The sequence below is a fragment of the Urocitellus parryii genome, chromosome 16 (assembly GCF_045843805.1).
Source record: "Urocitellus parryii isolate mUroPar1 chromosome 16, mUroPar1.hap1, whole genome shotgun sequence".
NCBI classification, from domain to species: Eukaryota; Metazoa; Chordata; class Mammalia; order Rodentia; family Sciuridae; genus Urocitellus; species Urocitellus parryii.
In genome coordinates this window covers 19685209-19711758 of record NC_135546.1, presented here as the reverse complement: position 1 = coordinate 19711758, position 26550 = coordinate 19685209, and the positions used below count along the sequence as shown (strand labels likewise).

The following is a 26550-nucleotide window of genomic DNA, read 5'->3' as shown; positions in this document are numbered from 1 at the left end:
TGGCATCCAGTTTGGCAGCCCTATTTAGGGCTTGTGCTCTTGGTGTGAGAGCTGAGGAATGTTTGCCCAAGGTCCTAACAATATTTTGAAATAGGACTGGCTTTCAGCCACGTGGTCCACCGGGCACAGTGACTCACGCCTGTCATCCCAGCTACTGAGGAAGCTGAGGCAGGAGGATGGCGAATTTGGGGCTCCCCTGGGCCACTGGGGGAGATCCTGTCTCAAATCCAAATAGAACAGGCTGGGGACAGAGCCCCCCAGTTGGTGTGACAGGTGCAAAGCCCAGGTCCGGCGCCCAGGCCTGCCAGACAGACAGACGCTGTCCACAGACCCGCGGGCGACCCTCCTGCCTCAGCCTTCCGAGCGCTGGGATAACGCGCATGCGCCCGCGCCCAACTTAAGAATCTTTATTTGAATCAGAATCCAGCGTCCCTCCACCTCAGGTGGGCCTAGGGGACGGCCCTCAACAGGGCAGCCACATGGGGAGTGGTGTCCAGGAAGACAGGCCTCGGGGTGCCTGGACATGGGGACTCCCGGGGGAGCCTGAGGTCATGGCGCTGTGGGGACAGCCAGAGGAGCAGGACCCTCACCTGGAGCAGGCATTTGGCGCTGGATCGCAGCATCTTCTGAAGGAAACTTGCAAAGCCAGACTGTCCCCTGCCAGGTGGCTGCTCTCCTGCACCCGCCTAGGCCCTGGCTTGGGTGGCCCCACGTCCTGGGGCCTGCGCCGCTTCCCAGCTGTCTCCTTGGCCAGGCCCCAGGGAACTCCGCCCAGCCCCTGGTCCCCAGCTGCTCGGTGGACACCCCCCACGGTCCCCCCCTCTTTCCAGTCCCCTGACAGTTCCCACCGCGCCTTCTCTGAAGCTTGTCAGGGATTAACAGCAAGTAAAATGTCACAGCCGAGGATTGTTGACAGTCCCCAGGAGGACCGTTCCTTCGAAGGCACTGCATGTACCTGGGTTCGGTCTTGCTGTTGGAAGCCATTAGGAGTTTCTTCGGGTGGCATTGTGGGCCGGGGTGTTTGTCAAGCCCTGGGCCGTGACAGTGTCATCTGGCCTACCAGACACTAGACACCTGCAGAGGTCAGCTCCTCCCATCTGTCACCTGTTTTGAAAGTATTTTATTTAGAGACAGAGTCTCGCTGAGTCACTTAGAGCCTCACTAAGTTGGTGAGGCTGGCCTCCACCTTGCGATCCTCCTGCCTCAGCCTCCCAAGCCTCTGGAATGACAGGCCATGCACCGTTGCGCCCGGCTGTTTGTATCTCTGTTCCCTTTGCTCATCAAGCAAAGCTGTGTTCTGCAGCCAGTCCCACTTCCTTCCCCTCCTGGCTTGTAGGTCCTGTTGAGGTTGCTTTTGATTTCACTTTGGCATTTTGATGGTCGTCTCTGGAAAGAGGTCCCCAGCCTTCTGCTTCTTCACAACCCCGTAGCTGTGCCCACTTGGTCACTGGAATTGAATTCTCTAGAAGCTGTTGTTTGTTGACCAGACTGCTCGCTCCAATTTAAGCTCCTCTGGGGCAGGAGGCTGAGGCAGGAGGATCGCAAGGTGGAGGCCAGCCTCACCAACTCTGCGAGACCCTATCTCTAAATGAAATAAAGTGTGGCTCAGTGGTAAGTGCTCCTGGGTTCAGTTCCCGGCACCCACGCACCCCACCCCCAAAATAATAGAGTCAGTCTATTACCAGACGCGCTCTTCAACTTCTTGACCAGAGTCATGGTAGTATGTGACTTCAGATGCCTCTCCAAGACCTTTCCCAAAACCTAATGAGCAATATTGCTTACCTACCTTGCTGTGAGCCTTGACGTCTGCTGGTTTGGAAGGCAGAGTGATTTGAATTTTTTTCATGGTCAGGTACAGAGCACAGTCTTGGATAACATAGCAGGCCAGGTGTGGTGGCAGTGCCTATAATCCTAGCTACTTGGGAGGCCGGGGCAGGAGGATCAATAGTTGGAGGCCAGGCTGGGTAGATGGTCTCAAAAAATAAAAAGGGCTGGGGATATAGCTGTGTGGTAAAGTGCCCTTGGTTTCAGTTCCCAGTTTAAAACACACACACACACACACACAGTATCACTGGAGAGAGACATTTCTCAGTGTTTGGAGCTGGTTCAAGTTCAAGTTGGTACCTTTGAAGCCTACACTTCTAAGTTGGGCACAGCACCCACTATCTTCCTGTAGTCCCAGCTGCTCCGGAGGCTGAGGCAGGAGGATCGCAAGTTGGAGGCCAGCCTTGGAGACTTAATGAGACACCGCCTCAAAATAAAAAATGGCTGGGATTGTAGCTTAGTGGTAGAGTGCCCCTGGGTTCAGTCCCCAGTACCTAAAAATGAAAATTAAAAAAAAAAAATCACAGTTCGGTAGGTAATTGGGCAAAGACCATCAGTAAAACTGCTGCTAGACCCACAGGGATCAGGGTTCAGATATGGCAGAGGGTGGGAACCGAGCCGCTCTGAGGCGGTGCCGGGGTTCAGTGGCCGATCGCTTGCCTCGCACGTGTGAGGCCCTGGGTTCCGTCCTCAGCACCTCATAAAAATAAATAAAAAATGAGAAAAAAAAAGCTGTTCTGGAGAAAACAAGTTGTCATTCTATTTCAAGGGCCTTTAAAATATTCATATTAGTTAACAAACCTCCCTTAGCAAGGGGAGAATTGAGGTCATCCCTATGCAAGATGCGACCTTAATGCTGATGACAGTATTTAATGGAGGGGGCCTGGCGCATGCCTGTCATCCCAGCAGATCGGGAGGCCGAGGCAGGAGGATCTCGAGCTGGAGGCCAGCCTCAGCCACTTAGCGAGGCTCTGAGCAACTGCGACATCCTGACTCTAAATAAAATACAAAAAGGGGCTCACAGGTTAAGCGCCCCTGAGTTCAGACCCCCAGGACGAAGTGGGGAGCGCTGGGCCATTGAGTCGCAGGGGTCGCCTGTCTGAGGAAGTGGCCCTTCAGCAGAGGTGTGAGTGATGGAGGGCTGAGCTCTGCGGTGAGAGTGGATCACTAGTCCCGCAAACCAAGGATGCCACCTGGGGGGTTGAGGACACCCTGTCCCCCCAGCCGGGCTCTTGGGTCCAGAATTCCCATGACGGGCTGCGCCAGGCCTGCTTCTCCTCCTACTCCCTCTGCTCATGGCTCCTTCTCCTTTCCTCCCGCAGTGTGAAGCATGACCTCGAGGAAGAAAGTGCTGCTCAAGGTGATCATCCTGGGAGACTCGGGGTGAGTGTTCCCCAGCAGGCCCAGCTGCCCTGTTGGCTGGGAGTCCCGCTCTCCCCACGCCCTCCCCAGACCATGCCCTCCCCAGACCATGCCCTCCCCAGACCACGCCCTCCCCAGACCACGCCCTCCCCAGACCACGCCCTCCCCAGACCACGCCCTCCCCAGACCACGCCCTCCCCAGACCACGCCCTCCCCAGACCACGCCCTCCCCAGACCACGCCCTCCCAGACCACGCCCTCCCAGACCACGCCCTCCCAGACCACGCCCTCCCAGACCACGCCCTCCCAGACCACGCCCTCCCAGACCACGCCCTCCCAGACCACGCCCTCCCAGACCACGCCCCTGGGCTGGCTGACATCACCCTATTCTGCTCTGATCCCTTATTATGTAACGTGCGTTCCCTGGGGGCTAGCATGATTTTAAGGGACAAGGATGCTTTTTGAACTTCCCTAATAATGGCCAGCTTCGCGGATTGCCCTCTGCTCCCAGTGGCCAGACTAGAGAGTCCTGCTCAGGGAGATTCCTGCTGCTGGCATCTGCCCACCAGATGCGGGTTCTGCAGGCCTGGGTGACATTGCCCTGTGATGCTGGCCTGAGACCCCAAGGCCAGGGTCTGCGTCCAGATTCCCCACCCAACGAGGAACTAACTCTAGTGGCTCATTCAATGCTCTGGGAGGCCTTCCAGACCCGGTGACTGGTGTGACCCGTGATGGCTTGGAGGCCTGCCTGTTTTCAAAACTAACACTGAAAATTAGCCACATGCAGTGGCGTCCGCCTGTCCCATCCCAGTGACTTGGGAGGCTGAGGCAGGAGGATTTCGAATTAAAAGCCAGCCTCAGCAACTTAGTGAGGCCCTAAGCAATTCAGCAGGACCCTGTCTCTAAAGAAAATAAAAAGTAGAGCTGGGGACAGGGCTCAATGGTCGAGTGCCCCTGGGTTCAATCCCTAGGACCGAAACAAAAGCCAAGGCGGGTGGTTTTGCTCTTGGCTGGCTTACTGGAATTTTTGGAGGAGCCTAGAACAAGCTCGTATTTGGCTAGCCCCAGACCAGTGGGGGGGGGCTCTCGGTCCCCTGCTTCCACCTCCTCTGGAAGGTCTGGTGCAGGTGTTCTGGGTCGGAGAGCACGGCCTGGGGCTAGGTATGCTGTCGGGTCCTCTGCACAGGAGCAGAACTTGTCCCTTTGTGGGAAAGCAAGGTGATACTATTGGTCATGAGGAAGACTTTTCTGTTACCTTGAGCCTGCTGTAACCGGGTCACCAAAAAAAGTCACACATGATCTCCTGCTGAAAAAAGTCCTTGGAGAAGCTTGCTTTGAGGTAGATTCTGGTCTGGTTACATATTGGTAATAATCTCTGCCTCGGGCCAGGTGCGGTGGTGCACCCCTGTCATCCCAGCAGCTCGGGAGGCTGAGGCAGGAGGATCGCAAGGTGGAGGCCAGCCTCAGTACAGGCCAGATGCTAAGCAACTCAGGGAGACCCTGTCTCTAAATAAAATAGAAAAAGGTCTGAGGATGGGGCTCAGGGGTTGGGTGCCACTGAGATCGATCCCTTCTATCCCCCACCCCCCAAATAAATAATCTCTGCTTCAGATTTTAAATGTGGCGTGTGTCATTAGGTGTCTGTTCAAAGCCAGCGGCTGCCTCCTGGTATGACTTCATTAAGCCAAGTAACAACCACTAAATAGAGAAGCACCGAGACTACTGTGGTATTTTTAGAATCATGGAGCGATCTTACTCCTGGAGCTTATTTTAGAAGGAGCGTATTTACTGAGGTCCTTCTGGGAGGGGAAGGAATAATGCCCGGTTCTGTCGCCGGAGTTGCCTGAACCAGAACTTACCAGCAGCTTTTCAGCATCTGGTGCCCATCTGTGTCCGGCTTTTGTTTGTTTAGGTCTGTTGCTGAGCTGCGGGTGGCACCCGGGCTTCATGCGTGCCAGGCAGCAGCTCTGCCACTGCGCCCCACCCCCACCCCCACCCTGGATCTTTAGCCCAGCAGAAATCGACATTTTCCAGTGTGTCATGAAGGGATGTTTGGGGACAGGGGCCTTGGTGCCTTGCTCTTGTGAAGCTGCAAATATCGGTGGCCCACGCCTGTCATCTCAGTTTGGGAGGCTGAGGCAGGAGGATCGCGAGTTAGAGGCCAGCCTCAGCAAATTAGGGAGGCCCTGAGCCACTCAGCGAGACCCTGTCTGTAAATAAAATATAAATCAAAAGGGCTGGGGACGGGGCTCAGGGGTGAAGCACCCCTGGGTTCAATCCCTGGTACCAAAAAAAGAAGCTACAGGTGCCACCATCAGTCAGACCCTGTCCCTCCTGTGTGACTGAGACTCGTGCTTTTTCTCCCTCAGCGTTGGGAAGACGTCACTCATGAACCAGTATGTGAACAAGAAATTCAGTAACCAGTACAAAGCCACGATAGGGGCCGACTTCCTGACCAAGGAGGTGATGGTGGACGACAGACTAGTCACCATGCAGGTGAGCCGCTGCCCAGCCTCCCCGGCCCCGCCCCTGTTGGCCACACCCCGTGGATCATGGGCCACAGCTCGTGTCCCTGGGGGAAATGCCAGGTGGCAGTTGAAACCCAGTTTCCTGGGAGTGTGGGGACAGGTCCAGGCCTGAACCTGGGGACCTTGCCCTCTCTCAGGGAGCTGCCCTGCGGCCCTCAGTGTGAATGTCACACTGCACAATAAGACACCACGGAATGGCTCGTCGTTGTTTGGAAACTCACATTGAACTGGGTGACTTTTTGTTTGCTCTGAGTCTCTGCGCTGGCTGCCTTCCCAGGCCCTGCCTGTGTTTCAGCCTGTCTCCAGCTCAGCTCTTTTGTGGCCCCAGGGATTGAACCCAGGGTGCTTAAGTAGCTGCTGCCATCGCAAGCACTGACCTCCATGCCCAGCTCTAACTGGTCTCTTCACATCCTCAGTAAGCTTAGGTCCGAACTCCTTGGGTTTCCTGCCAGGCTCAGGGGTGCACACCTGTCATCCCAGCAGCTCGGGAGGCTGAGGCAGGAGGATCAGGAGTTGGAGGCCAGCCTCAGCCACTTAGCACGGCTGGGGATGGGGCTCACTTGGTAGAGCGCTTCCCTTGCATGCACAAGGCCCTGGGTGCCACACAAAATAAACAAATAAAACAAAGATATCGTGTCCAACTACAACTAAAAAATAAATATTTTTTTTCAAAAAGCATAAATCATCAAATGTCTGCTATCGACAGTAGATTATAGCAAACACCTAAATAGCAAGATTGCCACCCAGCAGAACCTGCGCGCCAGGACCGCATCGTGACAGGGGGTGCCGGTCCCCAAATGGCAGGCTTTTGGAATAAGCGGGCAAAGACGTCAACTCCCAGAAGAAAACCTTAACTACCAATGGCCTGATGGTTGCGGAGGCTGGCCTCCCACTTTCCATCCTCCGGCCTCAGACTCCACAGTTACTAGATGGCAGGCGTGCGCCACCACCCTTGGCTCAGAATGGCACATTTAAACAGCATGGAGGGAGGACGTCGTCAATTGATGGGGGGGACGAATCATGCCGTCCCAGGCTGCAGGGTGGAAGGTGCCCTTACCCCGCAGCCCAGCGGTTCCAGGCCTCTGTATGTGGCCCAGGAGACTCACCTCCAGGCACAGGAGGAGCAGGTAGCATGCAGATGCAGTGGGGTGCTGTGTAGCCACTGACCTTGGCAGATGGGGACAGGACACAGGTGGCACCAAGACAGTAGGGTAACTCTGTTTGCCTAAGGTATTTACTTCGGAGGAAGAAATGCCTTTTTTTTTTTTTCTTTTAATAAAATGCTGCTGTTTGTCACATCAGGGCTGCAGGTGTAGAGTCCTGGGTCCCGTGCCCATCACTGCAAAAATAAATGGCTTCTGTCACAGTTTGTCGGGAGGTGACCTGTGGGTATGATACTGAATGGAGAGTAGTCCCAGCAGCTCAGGAGGCTGAGGCAGGAGGATCGCAAAGTGGAGGCCAGCCTCAGCAATTCAGTGAGACCCTGTCTCTAAATAAAATGTAAAAAGAGCTGGGGACGGGGCTCAGGGGTTAAGTGACCCTGTGTTCCATCCCAAGTACCCTCAAAAAAAAAGTGCAGGTGGAAATATACAATTCACGAGTTGATTGATTTCCGTCACCCCCAGACGACACAGGTCTGAGGCCTTCGGCTTGCATTTGACACCGTTCTATCCATGCGTGTAACCAACAGAGTCCCCAAGCATCAGATTCAGCGTCCCCTCCTTGGTAGCCCCAGTTTTCAGGGTCATTTTGGACACTGCGGTGTGAAATTCTGCTTCCTGAACCCCGAGTTCGTGGATGGTGGTGGGTGGCCCCCATCGGGTCCCTGTCTCCCTGCTCTTGGTGCTCAGCCCCTGTGCTCCCTGCAGATCTGGGACACGGCCGGACAGGAGCGCTTCCAGTCCCTGGGCGTGGCCTTCTACAGGGGCGCCGACTGCTGCGTCCTGGTCTTCGACGTGACGGCCCCCAACACCTTCAAAACCCTCGATAGCTGGAGAGACGAGTTCCTCATCCAGGCCAGCCCCCGGGACCCCGAAAACTTCCCCTTCGTCGTCCTGGGGAATAAGATCGACCTCGAAAACAGACAAGTGAGTGCTGGGGACGGCGGGGGTCCCCACCGAGGCTCCCTGGGGACCTCGAGGGTCTGGGAGGTCCTTGGCTGAGGCCAGAAGGGTTTTGGCAGGTGCTGGCAGAGGGTTCAGAGACAGGGTCTGTCTGAGGGGCTCAGGGCCTCACTAAGTGGTCGAGGCTGGCCTCCACCTTGTGGTCCTCCTGCCTCAGCCTCCAGAGCCGCTGGGGACGACCGACCCTGAATCCGAATCCCGGAGCTGGCTCCATCTAAGGTGTCCTGACCCCTTCAGTGTTCACGGGGGCGGAGTGAAGTCGTGAGGGGGCGGGACTGCAGGATTCTGTGGCCCAGGGGACACCACCTCAGGACAGGCGGCTCGGGAGGCCCCAGGAGAAGCCCCTCGTGCCCCCTCCTCACCCCTGGGCTGGCTTCTTGCTCCTCCCACAAGTGACTTGAGTGGAGCCAGGTCACCAACTACCCACGGGCGCCGCAACTGGCTGAGGTGGCGGGGCCGAGCGCTGAGTCAGGTACGCTGCTGTCCCGCAGGTGGCCACGAAGCGCGCCCAGGCCTGGTGCTACAGCAAGAACAACATCCCCTACTTCGAGACCAGTGCCAAGGAGGCCATCAACGTGGAGCAGGCCTTCCAGACCATCGCAAGGAACGCGCTCAAGCAGGTACCGGGGTGGGGGCCTCTCTTGGGGATAGCCAGGGACCCCACGTGTGCCCCCGGGGAGGGGTCATCGATGTGCTCTGCTTAAGCCGCCAGATTCCACTGTTTTGTGAATCATCTAAAACCTGCCAAAGACCTGGAGCAGGGGTGCCCACCTGTCACCCCAGAAGCTCTGGAGGCTGAGGCAGGAGGATCCCAGTTGGAGGCCAGCCTCAGTACTTTATCAAAGCCCTGAGCAACTCAGCGAGACCCTGTCTCTAAATAAAGTCTAAAAAGGGCTGGGGACGGGGCTCAGGGGTCCAGTGCCCTCTGTGGCTCTGTTCACTGTGCCAGTCTTCGGGTGGTCTGTGGCCACTGGACCCGTTGAGCCCCTCACCCCCTTTTTATTCGTTTGTTTATTTATTTATTTAGGGGCCAGGGATGGAACTCAGGGGCACTTACCCACTGGGCCCCGTCCCGGCCCTTTTTTAATATTTACATTTACAGACAGGGTCTCGCCGAGTTGCCACACTCTCACCTTTGCTAAGTGGCTGAGGCTGGCCTCCAACTTGCGATCCTCCTGCCTCAGCCTCCCAAGTAGCAAGAAGGATTTACGTGTGCCACCGCACCTGGAAAGTTGGGGATTGAAGAGGGGTGGGGGACTGAGAGGGCAGGGAGCCTTCTGGCCAGAGTGGCCTGGTCTCTGTATGCTCTGTGCGCCACTGCCACCTGGTGCCCTGAGGGGACCCCAGAGCCACAGGCCCTTGGAGCGTGGCCCTGCGTCACCAGCGCTCTCCCCTGCCCAGGAGACGGAGGTGGAGCTGTACAACGAATTCCCGGAGCCCATCAAGCTGGACAAGAACGACCGGGCCAAGCCCTCGGCCGAGACCTGCAGCTGCTGAGGGGGGCGGCGGGCGCCAGCTCAGAGCCCTCTCCCCAGGACACACAGGCCTTCACCCCCGAACAGCAGGGCCCTCTCCCCGCTGCCACCAGAGCCCACCCCGTCACCCCGACACACACACACACACACACACACACACACCAGCCCACCTCGGGGCGGCTCCTGGGGGGGCCCGCGGCCTCCCGTGAGCCCTCGCGGCAGCAGGACAGGCCCCCCACTCCGCCCTGGCCAGCGCCGCCCGGGAAGCTCCCCGATGTCGCCCACTGGAGAGGGGCCTGTTTACAGTTGATCTGTGTCTCATGAGTCACCTGATTTTTTTAAAGGTCGTGTGGTCCCCCACCCCCACCCCAAGGCTCCCCAGGTCGGCTGGTGCCACCGCGTCCCCTGGCCCCCCCATACCCCGGCCAGCCGGCCAGGCCACCTTTTATACGCCGCCTTGGCCTCTGTCCCTTGAACTAATCAGCTCTTTCTACAGTGTCCCCTCATTATGTCAGGCTTCCCAGGAGAGGACCCCAGAGTGACATTAATATATGCCACCCGTTAGACCCCAGCGCGCGGAATCAGTGGAACCCGAGCCCGGATGACGTGTCCAGGTCCCCGAAGGCCGAGGGTCGGACCCCCCTTCTCCCATCTGGATGGCAGAGCGCTAGAGGCCCCGAATCCGGGAACCCCCGCTTAGCGACAGTGTTGTGTACAGTGACCGCGACAAGGAGGACGGACGCCTTTTCTTCTCAAAGACTCGAGCCAAAACCAGATAAGCTCCTCATCTCTCCAGAGGAAAACTGCTCTAGATCCTTCTGTGTCGGAATTCTCTCTCCCCCTCCCCGAAAGGTTGATTCGCCCCCGCAGTGTGCAATGGATAAACGGCTGTCATCGCAAGCGACAAGTGTCGCTTCCCTTCTCTTTTGTATTATTATTATTATTTCTTCTTTGGCTCTTCCGCTCTGTCCCTCCCCCGTAGATCAGCATCCGGCTCCTGAGAGGGAAGCAGAACCCCCAGATCTGCCCTCCTAGCCATTCTACCTTTGTTCTAGAAGGCTCTCCTTTCAGGGTTGTGGTCTCCTCAGACCGGCAGATCTTCTTCTCCTCTTTCTCTTCCCCTCCGTCTCCCTTCACGGGCGCCCTCTAGGAGCCCACCCGTCCCCTTGGTTGGAACCCGGCAGTTGTGCCCCTTCCCAGGACCCGCCCCGCGTCGTCGTAGCCTGCTTTTCCAGAGAGCCTCTCCCCTCCAGAGGTCGACATCTTAGGTGTGGGCCGAGTTCCTCTGTCAAGAGACGAACGTGATGCCAATAAACTTACCAAGAACAAACCACGGTGCCTCTGCCCTGTCTTCTTTCCTCTCTCCACATCCTGGCCCCGGGGAGACCAGCCTCCTGTGCCCACTCGGGTCCTGGGTGCAGGGGTGCGCACCTGTCATCCCAGCAGCTGGGGAGGCTGAGGCAGGAGGATCGCAAGTTGGAGGCCAGCCTCAGCCACTCAGCGAGACCCTGTCTCTAAATAAAATACAGAAAGGGCTGGGGACGGGGCTCTGGGATTCAGCATCCTGGGTTCAGTCCCTGGGACCAGAAAAAGGTTCAGGTTGGGGTGGATAGGAAAAGGGACACTCTCAGGGGACAGAGTGGCTGGTCCCTCCTTGCCCTCCTGCTCTACTGGGGGAGGAGGGTCCCAGGGAAGGTTCCAGAGAGTTCCATCCGGTTCCACTTCTGGACTTGGGACTGACAGCAGGACTGCGCCAGTCCCCACCGTCCTGTCACCTGGAAGCGAGGTTTCGCTGTAGGACAGGTGAGACATCCGGGAACTCTGGGTCGCTCTGGCCCCCACCGTCGGGTTCGAATCAGTACTTGTTCTTCCGGGTTTTGTGGTTGGGGGACTTGGCTCCCAGTGATCATCCAATCTCCCTGAGTCCTAGAAGCCGGTGAGTGTGAATGTCACAGAAGGCACCCCCCCCCCCCCAGGATAACTTGTGATCTCACCGACCCTCAGGCCTGCATTTCTCCTGCAGGTGACACGCTGCTTGTTGAGGAATGTGACATCCTGTGGACTTGAGCCAGGAAGGGCTGGGGGTAAATTGCTTTTTAAAAGAAAGCACGCGGAGCAGGTTGCGGTGGCACACACCTGTCATCCCAGCGGCACGGGAGGCTGAGGCAGGAGGATCGCAAGTTCGCACCAGCCTCAGCATCAGTGAGGCCCTGAGCAACTCAGGGAGATGCAGTCTGTGAACAAAATACAAAATAGGGCTGGGGAGGGGGCTCAGGGGTTAAGCACCCCTGGGTTCCATCCCCGGTGCCCCCAAAACACTTTTTAAAAGGAAGCATGTGGGGTGCCCACAGGGGCCTCTACCTCCTGTTCCTGCCTGTCTAGGCTCGGAGCCTCCGCAGGGTTTGCTCTGGGTCTGGGACAGAAAATTAAAGGGAGCTAGCGCCCCCTGGTGGCCAGCCTGGTGATGGCAGCGACGTAGTGGGGAAGCGGTCCCGAGCCTGCTGTTCCCCTGTGACCCACAGCCTCTTCCTGACACCGGAGGATCCCAGGTTCAAGGTCAGCCCGGGCAACTCGGCCAGACCCTGCTCAAAAGGAAAAATACAAAGGGACACCCTGTCGCCAGTTCACAGCAAAAAGTAACAGCTCACTGACAGCCAGCTCTCCTATGGCCTCAGGTGCATACATGCGGTGGCAGCTTTCACTGAGCCAGGGCACCCTGGAGCACAGTAGTGGGCGGTTGGCCCTCCTACCGCTCTCACTATAAACCATTGTGGGGTTTTGTTTTCTGGTGCCAGAGTTTGAACCCAGGGGCACTTAAGCCCTGAACCCCATCCCCAGCCCTTTTTCTATTTTATTTATAGAGACAGGGTCTCGCTGAGTTGCTTAGGGCCTTGCTAAATGGCAGAGGCTGGCCTCCAACTCGAGATCCTCCCGTCTCAGCCTCCGGAGCTGCTGGGATGACAGACAGCACCGCGTCCATTCATTCACCTTTGGATCTTCTATTGGAACTCTGGGCACTAGAGATCGGCGCAGGGTCTTTGGCGGGAGGGAACCCCACGTGGTGTGGAATGTTCTTTCCGCCTCCTGGACGATGATCAGAGTGTGTCACTGTGTTTCTGTGAGGGCCTGGTGCTGACCTGTGGGAGGGAGGCAGTCCCCAAAGCAGGAGGGCCCTCCCGCGGGCTTCTGTCCTGGGAAGGGTGGATTTCCAACCTTCCAAGCTCAGAGCTCTGCACTGAGCCCTGGGGAACATGCCCAAGGCACACCACCCCACCCACCTCAGGGAAACAGAAAGCTGGCCTCTCCGGGGTCCTGCTATACCCAGGACCCAACTCCCAGTTCTGATCCCTTTGTTTCAGTTTTGGGGATCGAACCCAGGGCCCTACGCATGCTAGGACCACTGAACCCCATCCTTAACCCCGTCCTCCTGGCTAAAATAGAACATTCCCTCTCCCCTCTCCGGCCTCAAAGCCGCTGGAGAAGGGGCCCGAGCCAGACACGGTGGCCCACGCCTGTCATCCCAGCGACTGGGGAGGCTGAGGCAAGAGGATCGCAAGGTGGAGGCCAGCCTCAGCAAAAGCAAGGTGTTGAGCAACTGGACGAGACCCTGTCTCTCAATAAAATAGAAAAAGGGCTGGGGACGCGGCTCAGGGGTTGAGTGCCCCTGGGTTCAATCCCTGGTAGGAAAAAAGAGTAGGGGTCCGGGAAGCGACATGGTGGCTTTGTGATTAGCGAGTGTGCGAAGCAGTAAGTCGCTGGGTGTGGAAACGGTGCGCTACGGCGGTCCCGGGCGCTGCCCTGGCGCAGCCGCGGAGCGCACGGCTGGGAGGGAATGTTGGGTCTCCATGGAAACCAGGGGCCTGGCGGGGCGGGGCCCAGTCCTGGTGAGCGGGGGTGTGGGCGGGGCCTAGTCCACGGGGGCGGGGCGCGAGTGAGGCGGGGCCGAGTCGTTGTGAGAGGGGAGGTGTGGGCGGGGCCGAGTCGGCGAGGGCGGGGCGGGGCCTAGTCGGTGGGGGTGTGGGCGGGAGTGGGGCGGGGCCGAGTCGGCGGGGAGTGTGGGCGGGGTCCGATCGTCGGGGGCGTTGTGGGCGTGGTCGAGTGGGCGTGGCCGAGTTAGCGGGGTTGTGGGCGGGGCGGGGCGCGCTCCCAACGTTTAACTGCCGCACCCGCCTCCCGCCGCCCTCAGTTCTCGCTGGAGCAGCCACCGCGCGCTCCCCGGTTGGGGCCGATGCGGGGACTTGCCCTCTCCCCTCCGGGGTGGCTTAGGGGGCCAGGAATGGCCACCGCTGCTTCCCCCGAAAACAGAGACAGCGCCGTCCTTGGGCGGGTCCCCCGCGGTCAGCCCCCCAACGTCTTTCTGATGACTTTTCCGGGATGTCCCCAAGGACCTCAAAACTATTCATTTGGAAGGCGCAGGGCGCTTCTGGCCGCACCTCTGCGGCCGTGTCATGGGTCGTTTGGAAACTACCCCCCCAAAAAAAGGGGCTCCCCCCGCAGACCCAAAGTGGCCTCCCGATCGCAGCAAACTTGGGTGGCCCGCGGGGTGACACCCGCTCCAGGCCACCTTCAGGTGCCCAGCGAAGGCACCCAGCAAGGACAGGGCTGGGGGGGCCCACTTGACCTCCAAGCCACCAAGGTGCCCGGCACCTCTAGCATCTGAAGAGCAGGAGGGTCACAAAGGTGACCTGTAGCTAGAGCCGGCTGTCTCTGTCCCTGTCCCCACGCAGAAAAGACCAGGTCCCTGTGGGACCTGCGTATTTCATTTATTCAAACAAATGTTTATTGAGCATCTACTGTGTGCCAGGTACAGAGGACCTCCTGGGTGACACAGCAACAAGCTGGCCTTCTGGTGGGGCCAGAGAGAGGGGCCTATAAATGGGGCGCGGGGCGGGGACGGGGACTCCAAAGAGTGATAAGTGCTATGAAGGACAAACATGGAAAAGTGATAAGATTGGGGAAGGGTCACCCTACTTCAGATGGGGTGTTTAGGGAGGGCTTCTTGGAGGAGGCGACATTAACTAAAGGAATGAGGCTTGTGAAAGTCTTCGAAGAGAGAGAACAGCAGAGCACGAGCCCTGCCCTGGGGACTGGCTGGACTGTCCAGGGGACCCTGGGGGCTGGCTGGACTGTCCAGGGGACCCTGGGGGCTGGCTGCGCTGTCTAGGGGACAGAAACAAAGCTACCAAGGTGGCAGTCCAAGACCAGACTCCCCCCAGCCATTTCCAAGCTGTGGGGGGGCATCGGATTCTATCCTAAATGGGACGGGAAGCAAGTCCTGGCTGAGAGTGTGAGGGGACAGGGCCACACCCACAGAAGGTTCCAGAAAGCCCTTGGGCTTTGAGGCTCTGACAACAGAAGATCCACCCAGAGACTTTCCCAACCCCCCCCCCCGGGGCTGTTTCCAAGTGAGAAAGGGCACTGAGGTCCCTGGTGGGTGTCCCAGGCTGAGCGTGCCACCCCCCCTACCCTATGTCCCCAAGGTGGCTTTTGCTGCCTCCCACCTTGTGACCTCCTGGGACAGGGCCAGATCACTGGACTGGGAATTAGACTTGGAGTATAATCCCCCCCAAACCCGGGCAGGCACCCACTCTTCTCTGGACCTCAACTTCTTCATGTAAAATGGGGACACAAGGGGACCCTGGGGACTCTAAACCATTTCTCAAGGGCCACCTCAAGAAAGGAGCCACCTTGTTTCCAGGTGGCAGAAATGAACAGATTTGGGAGGGTCCCGTGGGGCAGCGTCTAGGAGGGGGTGTGGGTTGGGTTGGGGACTTCGCCAAGGGCCCTGGACATTGGAGGGTCACTTCTAGATTCTCGTCACGTTAACACAAGACAGGCAAGGTCTCTGGGGAAGGGGGACAGCCATGTCCCTGGGGTGGAGGGCATCTAATGAAACAGAAAGGACACTGCGGAGGGCGGGGGACAGATAAAGTCGAAGAGGTCGGCAGGAACCCCGGAAAAGGGGGCTTGGGGTGCAGGTGGCTGTGGGGGTTGGGCAGGAGAGCGGGGGACCCCAGTTGTGTGGCCCGTCCCACCCCATAGTCGTCTGGCCGCCTCCTTGTGAACTGAGCATGGAGAAAGGGGCAGTTGGGGACAGAGGGTGGGCCACAAGAGATGGGGAGAGGGCAGGGGCGGGGGCTGACTTCAGGTGGCCAGGGACACCCCGCGGGTGGCTTTTAAGTGGTTCCCTCGACGGCCAGGTCCCAGGAAGCTCTTAGGTCTTCAGACCAGGTGCCACCCAAGGAAGGGCCAGGTGGCCTGGGGGACCCAGTGAGCAAGCACTTGGAGTTGGGTCCCTGGGGGGCCGCTGGCCTGAAGGGGGGGACCCAGGCGCCTAGGTCTGTCCCCTGACCTTGAACCCCATGTCATTCATTCAACAAATATTTATTGAGGGCCTACTACGTGCCGGGCCAGGCATGGGCAGCCCTGGGAGGGACCAGTCCCCGCTCTAGTGGGGTGACCCTGGATAATTTCAGAAAGTGATCAAAGCAGACCTAGAAAGTGGCCTTAAGGAGCGGGTGCGGGGCTGTGGGAGGGGACACTGTTTGGAATCAGGTCACCAGCACAGGATTTGCTATCTATTCCTGGTCGGGTGGCCCAGGGGACAGTCCCCAATCTCTCTCAAGCCTCAGTTTTCTCACCTGGACAGTGGAGCTAGGACCTGGGGCTCTGTCCCTGCTGCCAACTCTACTCTCTGGGGGACCCCTAGGGGACGTGCCCTGGGGTGTCTCCTCCTCCTTGTCCCCTGATAACACAGGGAGACAAACCAGCCCCGATGGCCCAGCCTGAGTCGGGCCTCGGGGACACTTTCGTTGAAAAGAAGCTGGTTTCTCTTTGTCAGGTTCTGTCCTGGTGCTGGGCCCTTCCCAAGGTCCCCCCAGTCCCCTCCCGGGTCCCCTGGGAAGATGTCCTATTCTTCCAGACTTCGGAGGCCAGACGTGACTTGGCCTTGGGGCCCCCAGGGCCATCGGGTCCCAGATCCTTCACATGAGGGAAGCAGAGGCCAGGTTGGGGTCACACTGAGGGGTCTGGGGGGGCTGAAGTGTCCCATGGAGTCCCCTCCGGTGGCTGTGAGCTGGAACCAGGGGGGAGGAGCATCCGGCCGTCTTCATGCCTGGGAGGGGGAGGTCCTTGCCCCCAAAGTGACAGAAAATCCTGAGAAGGCTTTGATCTGAAGGCGGACAGAGCAGACCAGGCGACGTCCCTGGGCTGTTGTCCCCAGCATTCCTGCACAGAACGAGGCTCAGGGTTCCCCAGGGAGTGTCCCCTGTCCCTCCCTCCTGGCACCCAGGCCCCCGGGCTGGACCCAGAATTCGGAAACCAGTCAGAAGCCCCGTGTCGCCAAGGGGCCACCAGGGAGCTTCCTGCAGGGCCTGGAGGGTGGGCAGGTGGGGGGGCCTGGAAGCTTCTGGAAGGTCAATTCCCAGAGACCCTTGGGAGCATGGCAGGAGGGGACAGGGACCTCAGCACTGCTGCAGGTGTCTTGTAATGGGAAGAAGTGTGACAAACGAAGGCAGGGGGTCGGGGGTGCTGTGAGGAGACCAGAAGTGACCAGGCCGCAAGTGACCAAGAGCCAAAGAAGGGCTGCTGGGCTGTGTTGGTGGCCCCAGAGAGAGTGACACACAGCACAAGCCCTGGGGCCCCGCACGCGCATGTGAGCGTGACAGAGGTGTGCAGACAGGACCCGGTTGGGGGGGGGGTGGTCACAGGCCACCAGAGAGGAAATTCCCTGTGAGAGTCCTGCAGACATTTCTGCTCCTGTGAGGAGTGACCCTGGGCACAGGTGGCCACACCATGGGCCACTCTGCAGCTGTCCAAAAGGGAATTTTGATGTGGGTTCACCCCGAGCGGCCAGGGACAGGAGTAAGACAGGTGGCCCCGGGGGCAGTGTGGACAGTCCCCTGGAGATGCATGAGGACCTTTTGTTGCTGGGGACTCTGGGGGGGCTCCATGCTGGCAGGGCCACCAAGCAGGCAGGAAGGAGCACGGTGACAATGGGTTTCACACTGCGAGTGACTTCAGTAGAAGGTGGCCACATTTTCCTTAGACATTTCTAAGGAGGTCCTGGGACAGAATGACTATGACAAAGGGTCTGTCACATCCCTCCTGGAGAGAGTGGCTGGTGCGTGCAAGCAGTGTGTGACTCTGCGCCAACAGGATGAAGTCCCTTTGGTTTCCTCTCCTGGGGCCTCGGGCCACCACCTAACTCCTGTTTAGGACTCCACAATGACATTTTCATCTTAAAGGCCACCTTCTCACACCTGTCCCCTCCCCTGCCAGCCCTGGGCAGAGGCTGGTCCTAAAACACCTTGGGGAAGAGCAGACATTGGGCCTCTACCACAGTTGGGATCTCTCCTCTGAGACTGGTGGGGGCCTCCCCTCTGTCACTGTCCCCAGGGCCTGCCCACTGCACTCTGACTGCCCGAGTTCCTTTAAGGAACTCTTATGTCCCTTTATCTTGAGACTGAAAAGTCGGACCTTCAAAGCCAGAGGGTCCTTCTGGCACCATGTACCAGGGCCCATGCTAAGGGGGCCTGAGGCGGGGCTAGGGGACCAAGACCGAGTCCTGTCACACTTATGGGGAGCCAGGGGCTCCTGATTTCCAGTCCTCCTTCCGGTCACTCCTGCAGCCAGTGAGTCTGTGGAGAGCCCGGCTGAGGGGTCCCGAGGTCACCTAAGGTGGCAGGAGCTTGTCAGCACAGGCTGAGACTAAATATGCTAATACATACTAATATGCTAATGTCCTGGGTGTGTTTTCCAAAAAGTGCTTTCAAGAAAAAGTAGGGGATTCTAGGAGCCTTTGGAGCAGGGCCACCCCAGGGTGGCTGCAGCTGACAAAGAGCTGGGCCACATGCTCACTGACAGCAGAGACTCTGAGGTCCACAGCCCTCAGCCCCCAGCCTGGCCCTGGGGTTGGGGGAGCCTTTGAGGGACCCGTGGGGGACCCAAAGACCAGGCTGGCTCAGCCTGCGGGGAGCCGTGGCCGGGCAGCTGCTACCGGGACCCGTGAAAATCTTGCCCTAAGTCTAATGAACAGCCATTGAGGCCTCTCCGCCCAGGTGACATAGGACAGAAGAAAAAATAATAATAATGATAATCAGTAGGGAGGCCCAGAAGGAAGAACAAAGAAAATATCAAAAGTGTGAATGAAGCTCAAGTTCAGCAGACTCTCTGCCTCTCCAAGCCACTTCTCTGTCTCCCATTCACTCAGGAAAATTGTCCTGGTTGGGTGCAGTGGCCCACACCTGTAACCCAGCGACTCAGGAGGCTGAGGCAGGAGGATCGCCAGGTGGAGGCCAGCCTCAGCCACTGAGCGAGGCCCTAAGCCACTCAGGGAGACCCTGTCTCTAAATAAAATAGAAACAGGGCTGGGGACGGGGCTCAGGGGTGAAGCACCCCTTGGGTTCCCCCCCTCAAAAAAATTGTCCTGTCCACTAGGCCACAGACACATGCATTTTTAGAATAGATTGAGCAAAAGCAGATAGATTTTTCCAGAACCCAAAGATCTGGGACTTTTCTCAGTGTCACCTTGCAGAGAGCGGCTGGGCCTTGCTCTGAGCTACTCCACGATGCACAGAGAAGCAGTTTTCAGGCTGGGTCTACACACGAGTGACTTCAGTTTGGAAATCAGTGTTTTGCCCTAAGCTACTCCATTTTGAAATTCAGTGCTGACGTGCAAGGACTCCACACCTTGTTTGTGTAAGTAAACAACCACTGTCTGCGTGACACTTACCATAAGGCACAAACTAAATAAATATAACTGTGCCAAGAAAAATGACCACCTAGGACAGGGCGGAGTGGTGCACGCCTGTCAGTCCAGTGGCTCGGGAGGCTGAGGCAGGAGGACCACAAGTTGGAGGCCAGCCTCAGCCACTTAGCAAGGGCCTCAGCAGCTCAGCAAGACCTTGTCTCAAACTAAGAAATAAAAAGGGCTGGCCTCTTTTGTTAAGTGCCTCTGGGTTCAATTCCTGGTACCAAAAAATAAAATTAAAAAGTAAAAGAAAAATAAAATAGATATTAGGAATTCAGATTGGAAATTGAAAAACCTTGGAGAGTCCAGCTTCTGACTGCCAGGGGACCCACGGGTTGATGGAAGTAGGGTCCCCTGGGAATTTATCAATTCTGACATCGTGGGAAAGACTTGAAGGGGTTTGGGCTACGTTAATGACGTGGCTCAAGCTGCACCTATAAGCCAGCAGCTCGGGAGGCTGAGGCAGGAGGATCAAAGCCAGCCTCAGCCACTGAGCGAGGCCCTAAGCAACTCAGCGAGACCCTGTCTCTAAATAAAATCTAAAAAGGGGCTGGGGACAGGGCTTGGTGGTGAAGTGCCCCTGGGGTCAATCCCTGGTACCAAAAAAAAAAAAAAAAATTAAGACCAGGCTGGGGTTGAGGCTCACCCTGGGTTCAATCCTCAGCGCCACATAAAAATAAAGGCATTGTGTCCACCTACAGCTAAAAAACGTTTAAAAATAGTCCTTAGGTGTCAGAAATCTGCAGCTGATCTGATGACAGAAAACTAAGAAACCCCCATCCTAAGGTCACAGGAGATGGTGACAATGCCTGGGAAAGGGTCTAAGTGGCACGACCAACCATAACTAGGGAAATGGTCACAGATTTGAACCATGGACAAGGGAGTTCTCAAAGCATAGCAGAAGACGGGGAATGCAGCAGGACAGATGTAGGACAGACTACAGAAGCCACAGGTGTGGACTGGCTGGTACAGCTGTGGACCAAAAAGCAAAAAAAAAAATAAAAAAAAAAAACCAAAAAAACTGAATTTAAATGAGATACTACTAAGGTCAGGACATCCCTATTGATCAGATAATGGACACAACCTCTCCCTGATATTTAGGTGGCAGGGAGAGGACCAGGGAGGGGAGTGTGACAAGAAGCCCCTGGGATATACATACGGAGGCCCATAGGTCCAAACCTTCCTACACCAGCCACAAGGAAATGACATTGCCTTAAGACAAAAATGACTGTTTCAAGATCTGAAGACAAAAATGACTGTTTCAAGATCCGTCACAGCCCGGAGGTGTCCTGGACCCTCCTTTTATCACGAAACCCTGGTCACAGACCCCAGTGGCCCTTGGTAACCAGAACATCAAGACCCTGAGAGGAAGCTGACCGAGGACCCGCGGGTTGGTCCAGCCAGAAGTGACGTCCCCTGCCCTCACCCTGGGTCCCCCCGCCCAGGGCTGATGTTCCAGAATCTTCTCTTTCCAAAAAGCAGGGTCCAGGCTGGGCGTGGGGCTGAGGGAGGCCTGGCCCGCATGCTTGAGGCCCTGGGTTGGATCCCAGCTCCACACAGTGACATGTCCCTGTCACCGGGCCTCGGAGTCAACAGGAGGACGTCCACCCCTCAGAAAAGCGCATGGAACAGGGGGCCACCTGGACCCTGGGCTCAGGGGACCAGAGTTCCCGTGTTCAGTGGGGACTGGGAAGTCTGGTGTCATCCCGCTGTCAGTCAAAAGTTAAGAGGTGGACCTGGGCGGGACCTTCTAGAAAGTTCTCTGGGACCCCCCCCCAATAAAACTGGGGTGCAGGAGCGGCACATGGGCCCTAGAGTGTCCCCTGCCCCTCTTCCTGTCCCTTCCATGAGCTCAGGCCTGCTGCCCTGAGCGACAGGCCTGGAATCTCTGGCAGGACGTCCGCGGTCACCTGGGCCCTGTGACAAGTGGCCTTTCTCTGTGGCAGGACCACTGAGCCACGAGAGGGGATGTCACGGTCACCGCAGCCCCGCGACAGGCCTGTGCTTCCTTTAAAAGAAGAGCCCGGAACCCCAAAAGCAGGTGTCCCCCTCGATTTCCCAAACGTCCCTGCCTGGGCCTTGGAACCTTCTAGAAGGCCTTTGGTGTTAAGGACCCGGTCACCCTGGGCTGAGGACCCCTCTTTGGGAACCTCTCTGGACCCCCCAGGGACAGAGGTTCCAGACTTCTGTGTTGGAAGCTGCGCTCGAGGACACTGGGCAGAGAGCAGAGGTGACGTTCGGGATGGATGTACCTGGACAGGGGACAGGGGAGGGGTCATTAGCTGATCATGTCCCCCACTTGAGCTCCGCCAGAATCAGAGGAGGCCGAGGGCCCAGCCAGGGGCCCCCTAATTAATTGGGCACCCAGAGTCCCCAAGGTGGGACCTGCTCTGCCATTTCCCTTGGCCCCTTGGGGCCCTGCTCACTTTGGGTCACCTGGCAGAGTGACCCGGGAGGGGACGCCAGGATTGGCAGGAGCCCAGCCCAAGCCTTGGCCTCCCTGCCTCCCCGGGCACAGCCTCCAACCCGGGCCTCACTTTCCCACCACAACAGACACCAGAAGCCTGGTCCCCAGGTTTGGTGGCCCTTGCTGTCCTGGGAGGGGAAGTCTCTTGGCTTCCACAGCCGAGTCCCGGGGACCCCCAGATGCCAGGCTGTGACACCCCAAGATGGCAGAGGCGGGCCCCACAGCACCCCCGGCCTCCAAGAAGCAGTCTGGGCCCCGCGACCCTGTCCCGGGTGGGTCAGCCTCACAGTCCCGCTTGTCCGTCCCCAGCAAAAGGTCTCCCCCAACAGTGTCCCACCTGGTGGCCACCAAGGACCAAGAATACAGGCCACCAAGAACCACTGGACGCCACAAAGTTTATTTGTAGCAGATGAGATGACAAGGAGTCACCTCCCAGAATACGACACCCCGAATACTTGGGGGCTGCGGGGGGTTGACGTCACCACGTTGTGGCTCAGGGAGTGTCCCCAAGAGGCCCCTCCTGGTGGAGATGAAGGAGGCCCGCTGTGGCCATCCCCGGGGACAGAGCTGGGCCTTGTCATGAAGTCACAGTTGCCTCTGGGCCACTGGTCCTGCTCCCCTGGGTGGCCTGTAGAGGGGACATTATTTCTGAAAAACAACTTTTGACAAGAGGTTAGAAGAGCTGGGGGTTCAGGGCACCCCAGGGGACAGAGTCCTACTGAAAACAGAAAATACCCGGATGTGTCCCACCGGTTCCCTAAAGCACCAATGAAGGGTCTGGACGCGGGGGCTCAGGCGGTGACGGTCTTGGTGGCTGTGTGCGCTGACCACTGGCCCACCCAGCCTGGGGACTGGACTGGGGTCGGGGGGACCCTTCTTTCTTGAAACTCTCTCCTCCTTAGCTTCCACGGCCCCTCTGAGCCCTGGTCTCCCTCCTGACTTTGTGACAGATCGTCTCCAATGGAGTCACCTCCTCAGCCTGTGGTGTCACAAATGACACTCATTGGGCTGTCCCCACTAGACCCGCTGCAGATGTGCCTCCCAGCACCTTCGCAGGGACCTCCTCTCCCTGTCGTGTCTGGACACATCTCAGCCTGAGGGACAACCAGCCTAGGTGCCCAGGACTTGGGTTCCACTAGGACCCCCAGCTCTAGTTCCCCTTTGACCTCTCAAGAGACCCAAGCGCGAGCCCCTGGTGGCCTGGTCCCATCCCTGGTGGCCTGGTCCCATCCCTGCTGTCCTGGGCCGTCTTTCTGCTGACTCTTCCACTTATATCTCTGCACCGTGGTCCACTGTAGGTGTGGCTGCCACTTACCTCCCCAGAGGGGACACCTCTGCTGAGTCTTGGATGACACCTGTTCCCCAAAAACAGCTGTCCCCCGGGGGGCGGGAGGGACCCCATCTTTTCTGCCTCTCTTTCATTCATGTATGGGGACTTCTAGGCACCCGGGGCCAGGACGCGGCCTGGGTGACCTGAATCCAGGTTCAAGGGCAAAGTCCCCATAAGACCCCTTCTGCCAGCAGGTGTCACAAGGGCTCAGCTCAGGGGGACTTTTCGGAAACCACTTCCCTTTCTGTTAGGAAATCCGGGTGGTCCTTGTCCCTTCTTCCTGGGTGAGGGGGTTGGCTTCGTTTCCAGGGTTCTGGGCTGTCACCTGTCCTCTGTATTCATAGTGCTGGGGACGCATGTCCCCGGGTCCCCAAAAATCCCACACTTAATGTCACCTTCCCCACTAGGCCTCAATGTCCTCATCTCTAGGGGACAGAGCAGGGGCCTGGGACAGGGGGGCACTCAGGAGGGGGAGAAGACATCTCCTGGGGGGGGGACGACTGTACCTCAAAACCTCAAAGATGCCCACCCACAGCCTTTGAGGGGCCCTCAGTGGTCTCTAGCTTGTGTCTCTCGCTGGGAATCCCAACATGGTAGCAGCCTGACTGTCCCCACCTGTCCCCTCCATGGTTTGGGCATGCCGGGGTCTCAAGAGACTGCTGTCTGCCCTTTGGCCACCGGCCACGGCCAAGGCCACGGTCAAGGCCACCACCATGTGCTTGGCTCCGGGTGGAGCGGATTTCATTTACCTGGAAAGACAACTCCACCTTCCTCCCCCACAATGTCCCCCATGATCTTGGGCTCCCCAAGTGACAACTCTCCAGCTTCAAGGAAAACTGTTCCGCGTGCCACCTGGGCACCCCAATACTGGGAGTCCACGGAGCTCAGGGCCTCCAGAATTGCGCCAGCCCCGTCCCCACCTCCTAGGGGACCCATCTGAGGGCCGGGAAGGGTGGACCCCCTAGAGACCCCGCTGCAGGACCTGCCACGTGTTGTCGCCAAAATCTCCTTCCCCAGCCGAGAGGCGGGAGGGGCGTGGTCAGCAATCCTGGGCCACCCCCATGTCCCCCCATGTCTAGGGGACGCTCCTTTGGGGACCCCTCGCCTGACACTCGCCCACCCCACCCTGGAGTCCCCATTAGACTCTGGAGAGAACCAATGTCACCTTCCTCATGCATCCCCAAATGGGACACTTTGGAGAATCAGGGAGGCCAGAGTCCCTGCAGAAGGTCCTGGGGTGATCCCCGCCCCCGGGTCCCCAGGCACAGGACCCCAGGCGCGCGCTGGAGGGAGCCTGGCGCGCGTTCCCTTTGGATCAGGAGGAGACCCCCCTCGGAGCCGGCGCGCCCCTCGCGCTGCCCGGGCCGGCCGCGGGAGGGCGTGCCCTGTGTTAGTTGGGACAAACGAAAGCGCGTCCTGCGGCCCGATCTGGGGGCGCCCGGGCCCGGCCAGGGCTCGGTGGCGCGTGGCGCCCTCTTGGGCGTCATGTGCAGAGCTCCGGGACGCGGGGCCACCCCCGGGATCCCCGCTATCCGCTCCCAAACGGGGCGCCCCCCTTCTCGAGCGCTCCCGCAGCCTGGGGTGCACCTCTCCGGGCCCCTCTGCCGAGCGCATCCGGGGCGCAGGCCGCCTCTGCGCGGTGCCTCGAGCTCGGACCGAGTCCGGGGCGCATGGCTGCGCGCGCGGTGGCGCGGTAGGGACTCGGTGCGGGCAGCCAGCGGCCGGGAAAGGGACTCCAAGAAGCACAAGTCGGCGCTGGCCCCGGACCAGGCTGTTGTTGTTCTCAACGCGGTCCGCCGCCGAGCTATAAAAGCGGCGCCCAGCGCGCTCCCCGCCAGAGCGCAGCGCGCACGCCTGGACGGCGCGGCGGCCTCGGCACAGCGGCGGCGGCAGCAGCGGCGCGCGTCGAACCCGAGCTGCCCCGAGCCCTCCCCGAACCTTCCCCGAACCCTCCCCGAGCCTCCGAGCTGCCCGGGACCCTCGCCCCGGCTCCCCGATCGCGCTCGGCCCGCCCGTCCCCAGCCCTGCCGCCCGGCCCCAGGCCCGGCCGCGGCCGCTCCCGCCTGGAGCCGCCGCGCGCCCCGAGCCCCCCGCGGCCCCTCGCCTTCCTCTTCCCGGCGCGGCCCCCCGGCTTCCGCGCGCCGCCCGCCACCAACCCGTTGGCCACCATGTCGGTGGAGCTGGAGGAGGCCCTGCCGCCCACGGGCGCCGAGAGGGCCAAGAGGGCGGCGCGCGCGCGTGGCGGTGGCGGCGGCGGTGGCGGGGCGGCGAGCAGGCCCGCGGCCGCCCCGAAGCGCAAGAGCGGCCGCAAGAAGAACCAGCCGGGCAAGTACAGCCAGCTGGTGGTGGAGACGATCCGCAGGCTGGGCGAGCGCGGGGGCTCGTCGCTGGCGCGCATCTACGCGGAGGCCAGGAAGGTGGCGTGGTTCGACCAGCAGAACGGGCGCACCTACCTCAAGTACTCGGTGCGCGCGCTGGTGCAGAACGACACGCTGCTGCAGGTCAAGGGCACGGGCGCCAACGGCTCCTTCAAGCTCAACCGCAAGAAGCTGGAGGCCGCCGAGAAGCGCGCCCCCGCGCCCGTGCCCGCGCCCGCCGCGCACAAGGCCAAGAAGCCGGCCTCGGCGCCGCGCCGCGCGGACCCCCGACCCGCGGCCGACAAGCGCGCGCCCGCCAAGGCCGCTGCCGCCAAGGACAAGGGCGGCAGCGGCGGGGGCGGCAGCAAGGCCAAGAAAGCGGCGGCGGCGGCGGCGGCGGGGAGCAAGAAGGTGAAGAAGGCGGCCAAGCCCAGCGTCCCCAAGGTGCCCAAGGGGCGCAAGTGAGCGCCCCCGGCCCGCGCGCGCGCGTCCGACGTCCTGGGGAGACCGTCCCTCGCGGGGCCGCGGCTTCCCCTCCCCTCCCCCCACGCGCCGCGGCGGCCGCTGTTCGCTGGAGATTTTTGAAACGGCCCCGGCGACGCCCTGATTGGCTCTCGCCCTTGGCAACGGCCGTCGCCATGGTGACCGCCTCCCCCATCCGGGCACTCATGGGCGGGGCCGCGGTGGGCCGGCTCGCGACGGCGGCGGCCCGCCTGGGCTCCCTCTGGTCTCGCCGCCTCCGGTCTCGCGAGAGTCGCGCGCCGGGCGGCGCGGCCCTCCCCTCCTCCCGCGGGCCTCTGGGAGGCCACAATAAAAGATTGTTGACCTTTGCACCCACGTCGCCTTCTTCCGGGGTTGGGCAGGGAAGGAGGGTTGGAGGGAGGGACACCCCGGGGGCCTGGTGGTGGCTGTGCTGGGCCTGGAGGGAGCAGGAGCGGCCCCTGCCAAGGCTGTGTGAGATCCGCCTGGAGCCCTCCTGGGCCACGGAGGCTGCCCCTGCGCACGCCCTCGAGCTCAGGCCCTCTAGCGTCCCCGGGGGGCAGGCGCGGGTGGAAAGTTGCCTGTCAAGGTCCTTGCTGTTCCCATCCTGATGGTCCATCTAGAGTGGGCAGAGGGGACCCAAAGGGTCATGGGGAAAATGAGGGAGAGGCCAGCTCTGGGTGGCGGTGGGGGCTGGGAAAGGTTCCCGAACAGGAGGCCCCAGGTGGTAGGGGCGCCCTGGCCACTCTCCGGAGGGATGCAGAAGAGCTCTTCTACCCTGTGGAGCTGACTCCCAGGAGCCCTCGGGGCCTTTGGTGGGAGCCCTAGGGGGGTGGTGGCCTCCTGGTCCCCCT

General features: G+C 59.6%; 2 protein-coding genes across 3 annotated transcripts in view; both read left to right on the top strand.

The window, feature by feature from the left end:
• Nucleotides 1-10644, top strand: part of Rab7a (RAB7A, member RAS oncogene family) — a 29571-nt gene extending 18927 nt beyond the window's left edge. The window contains exons 2-6 of one of the 2 annotated variants that reach the window (XM_026410944.2): nucleotides 3147-3207; nucleotides 5555-5681; nucleotides 7582-7800; nucleotides 8328-8456; nucleotides 9238-10644. In XM_026410944.2, the coding sequence (XP_026266729.1) occupies nucleotides 3155-3207; nucleotides 5555-5681; nucleotides 7582-7800; nucleotides 8328-8456; nucleotides 9238-9333 (624 nt within the window). In that variant the 5' untranslated portion in view covers nucleotides 3147-3154 and the 3' untranslated portion in view covers nucleotides 9334-10644. Of the gene's footprint in view, nucleotides 1-3146; nucleotides 3208-5009; nucleotides 5065-5554; nucleotides 5682-7581; nucleotides 7801-8327; nucleotides 8457-9237 lie in introns of those variants that run through there. The other variant, XM_026410945.2, reaches the window with a different exon arrangement.
• A 14040-nt stretch (nucleotides 10645-24684) lies between these two features.
• H1-10 (H1.10 linker histone) lies at nucleotides 24685-26049 on the top strand. The gene has a single exon (XM_026410926.2). The coding sequence runs from the start codon at nucleotides 25028-25030 to the stop codon at nucleotides 25679-25681; it is 654 nt and encodes a 217-aa protein (XP_026266711.2). The 5' UTR covers nucleotides 24685-25027; the 3' UTR covers nucleotides 25682-26049.
• Nucleotides 26050-26550: the final 501 nt, after the last annotated feature.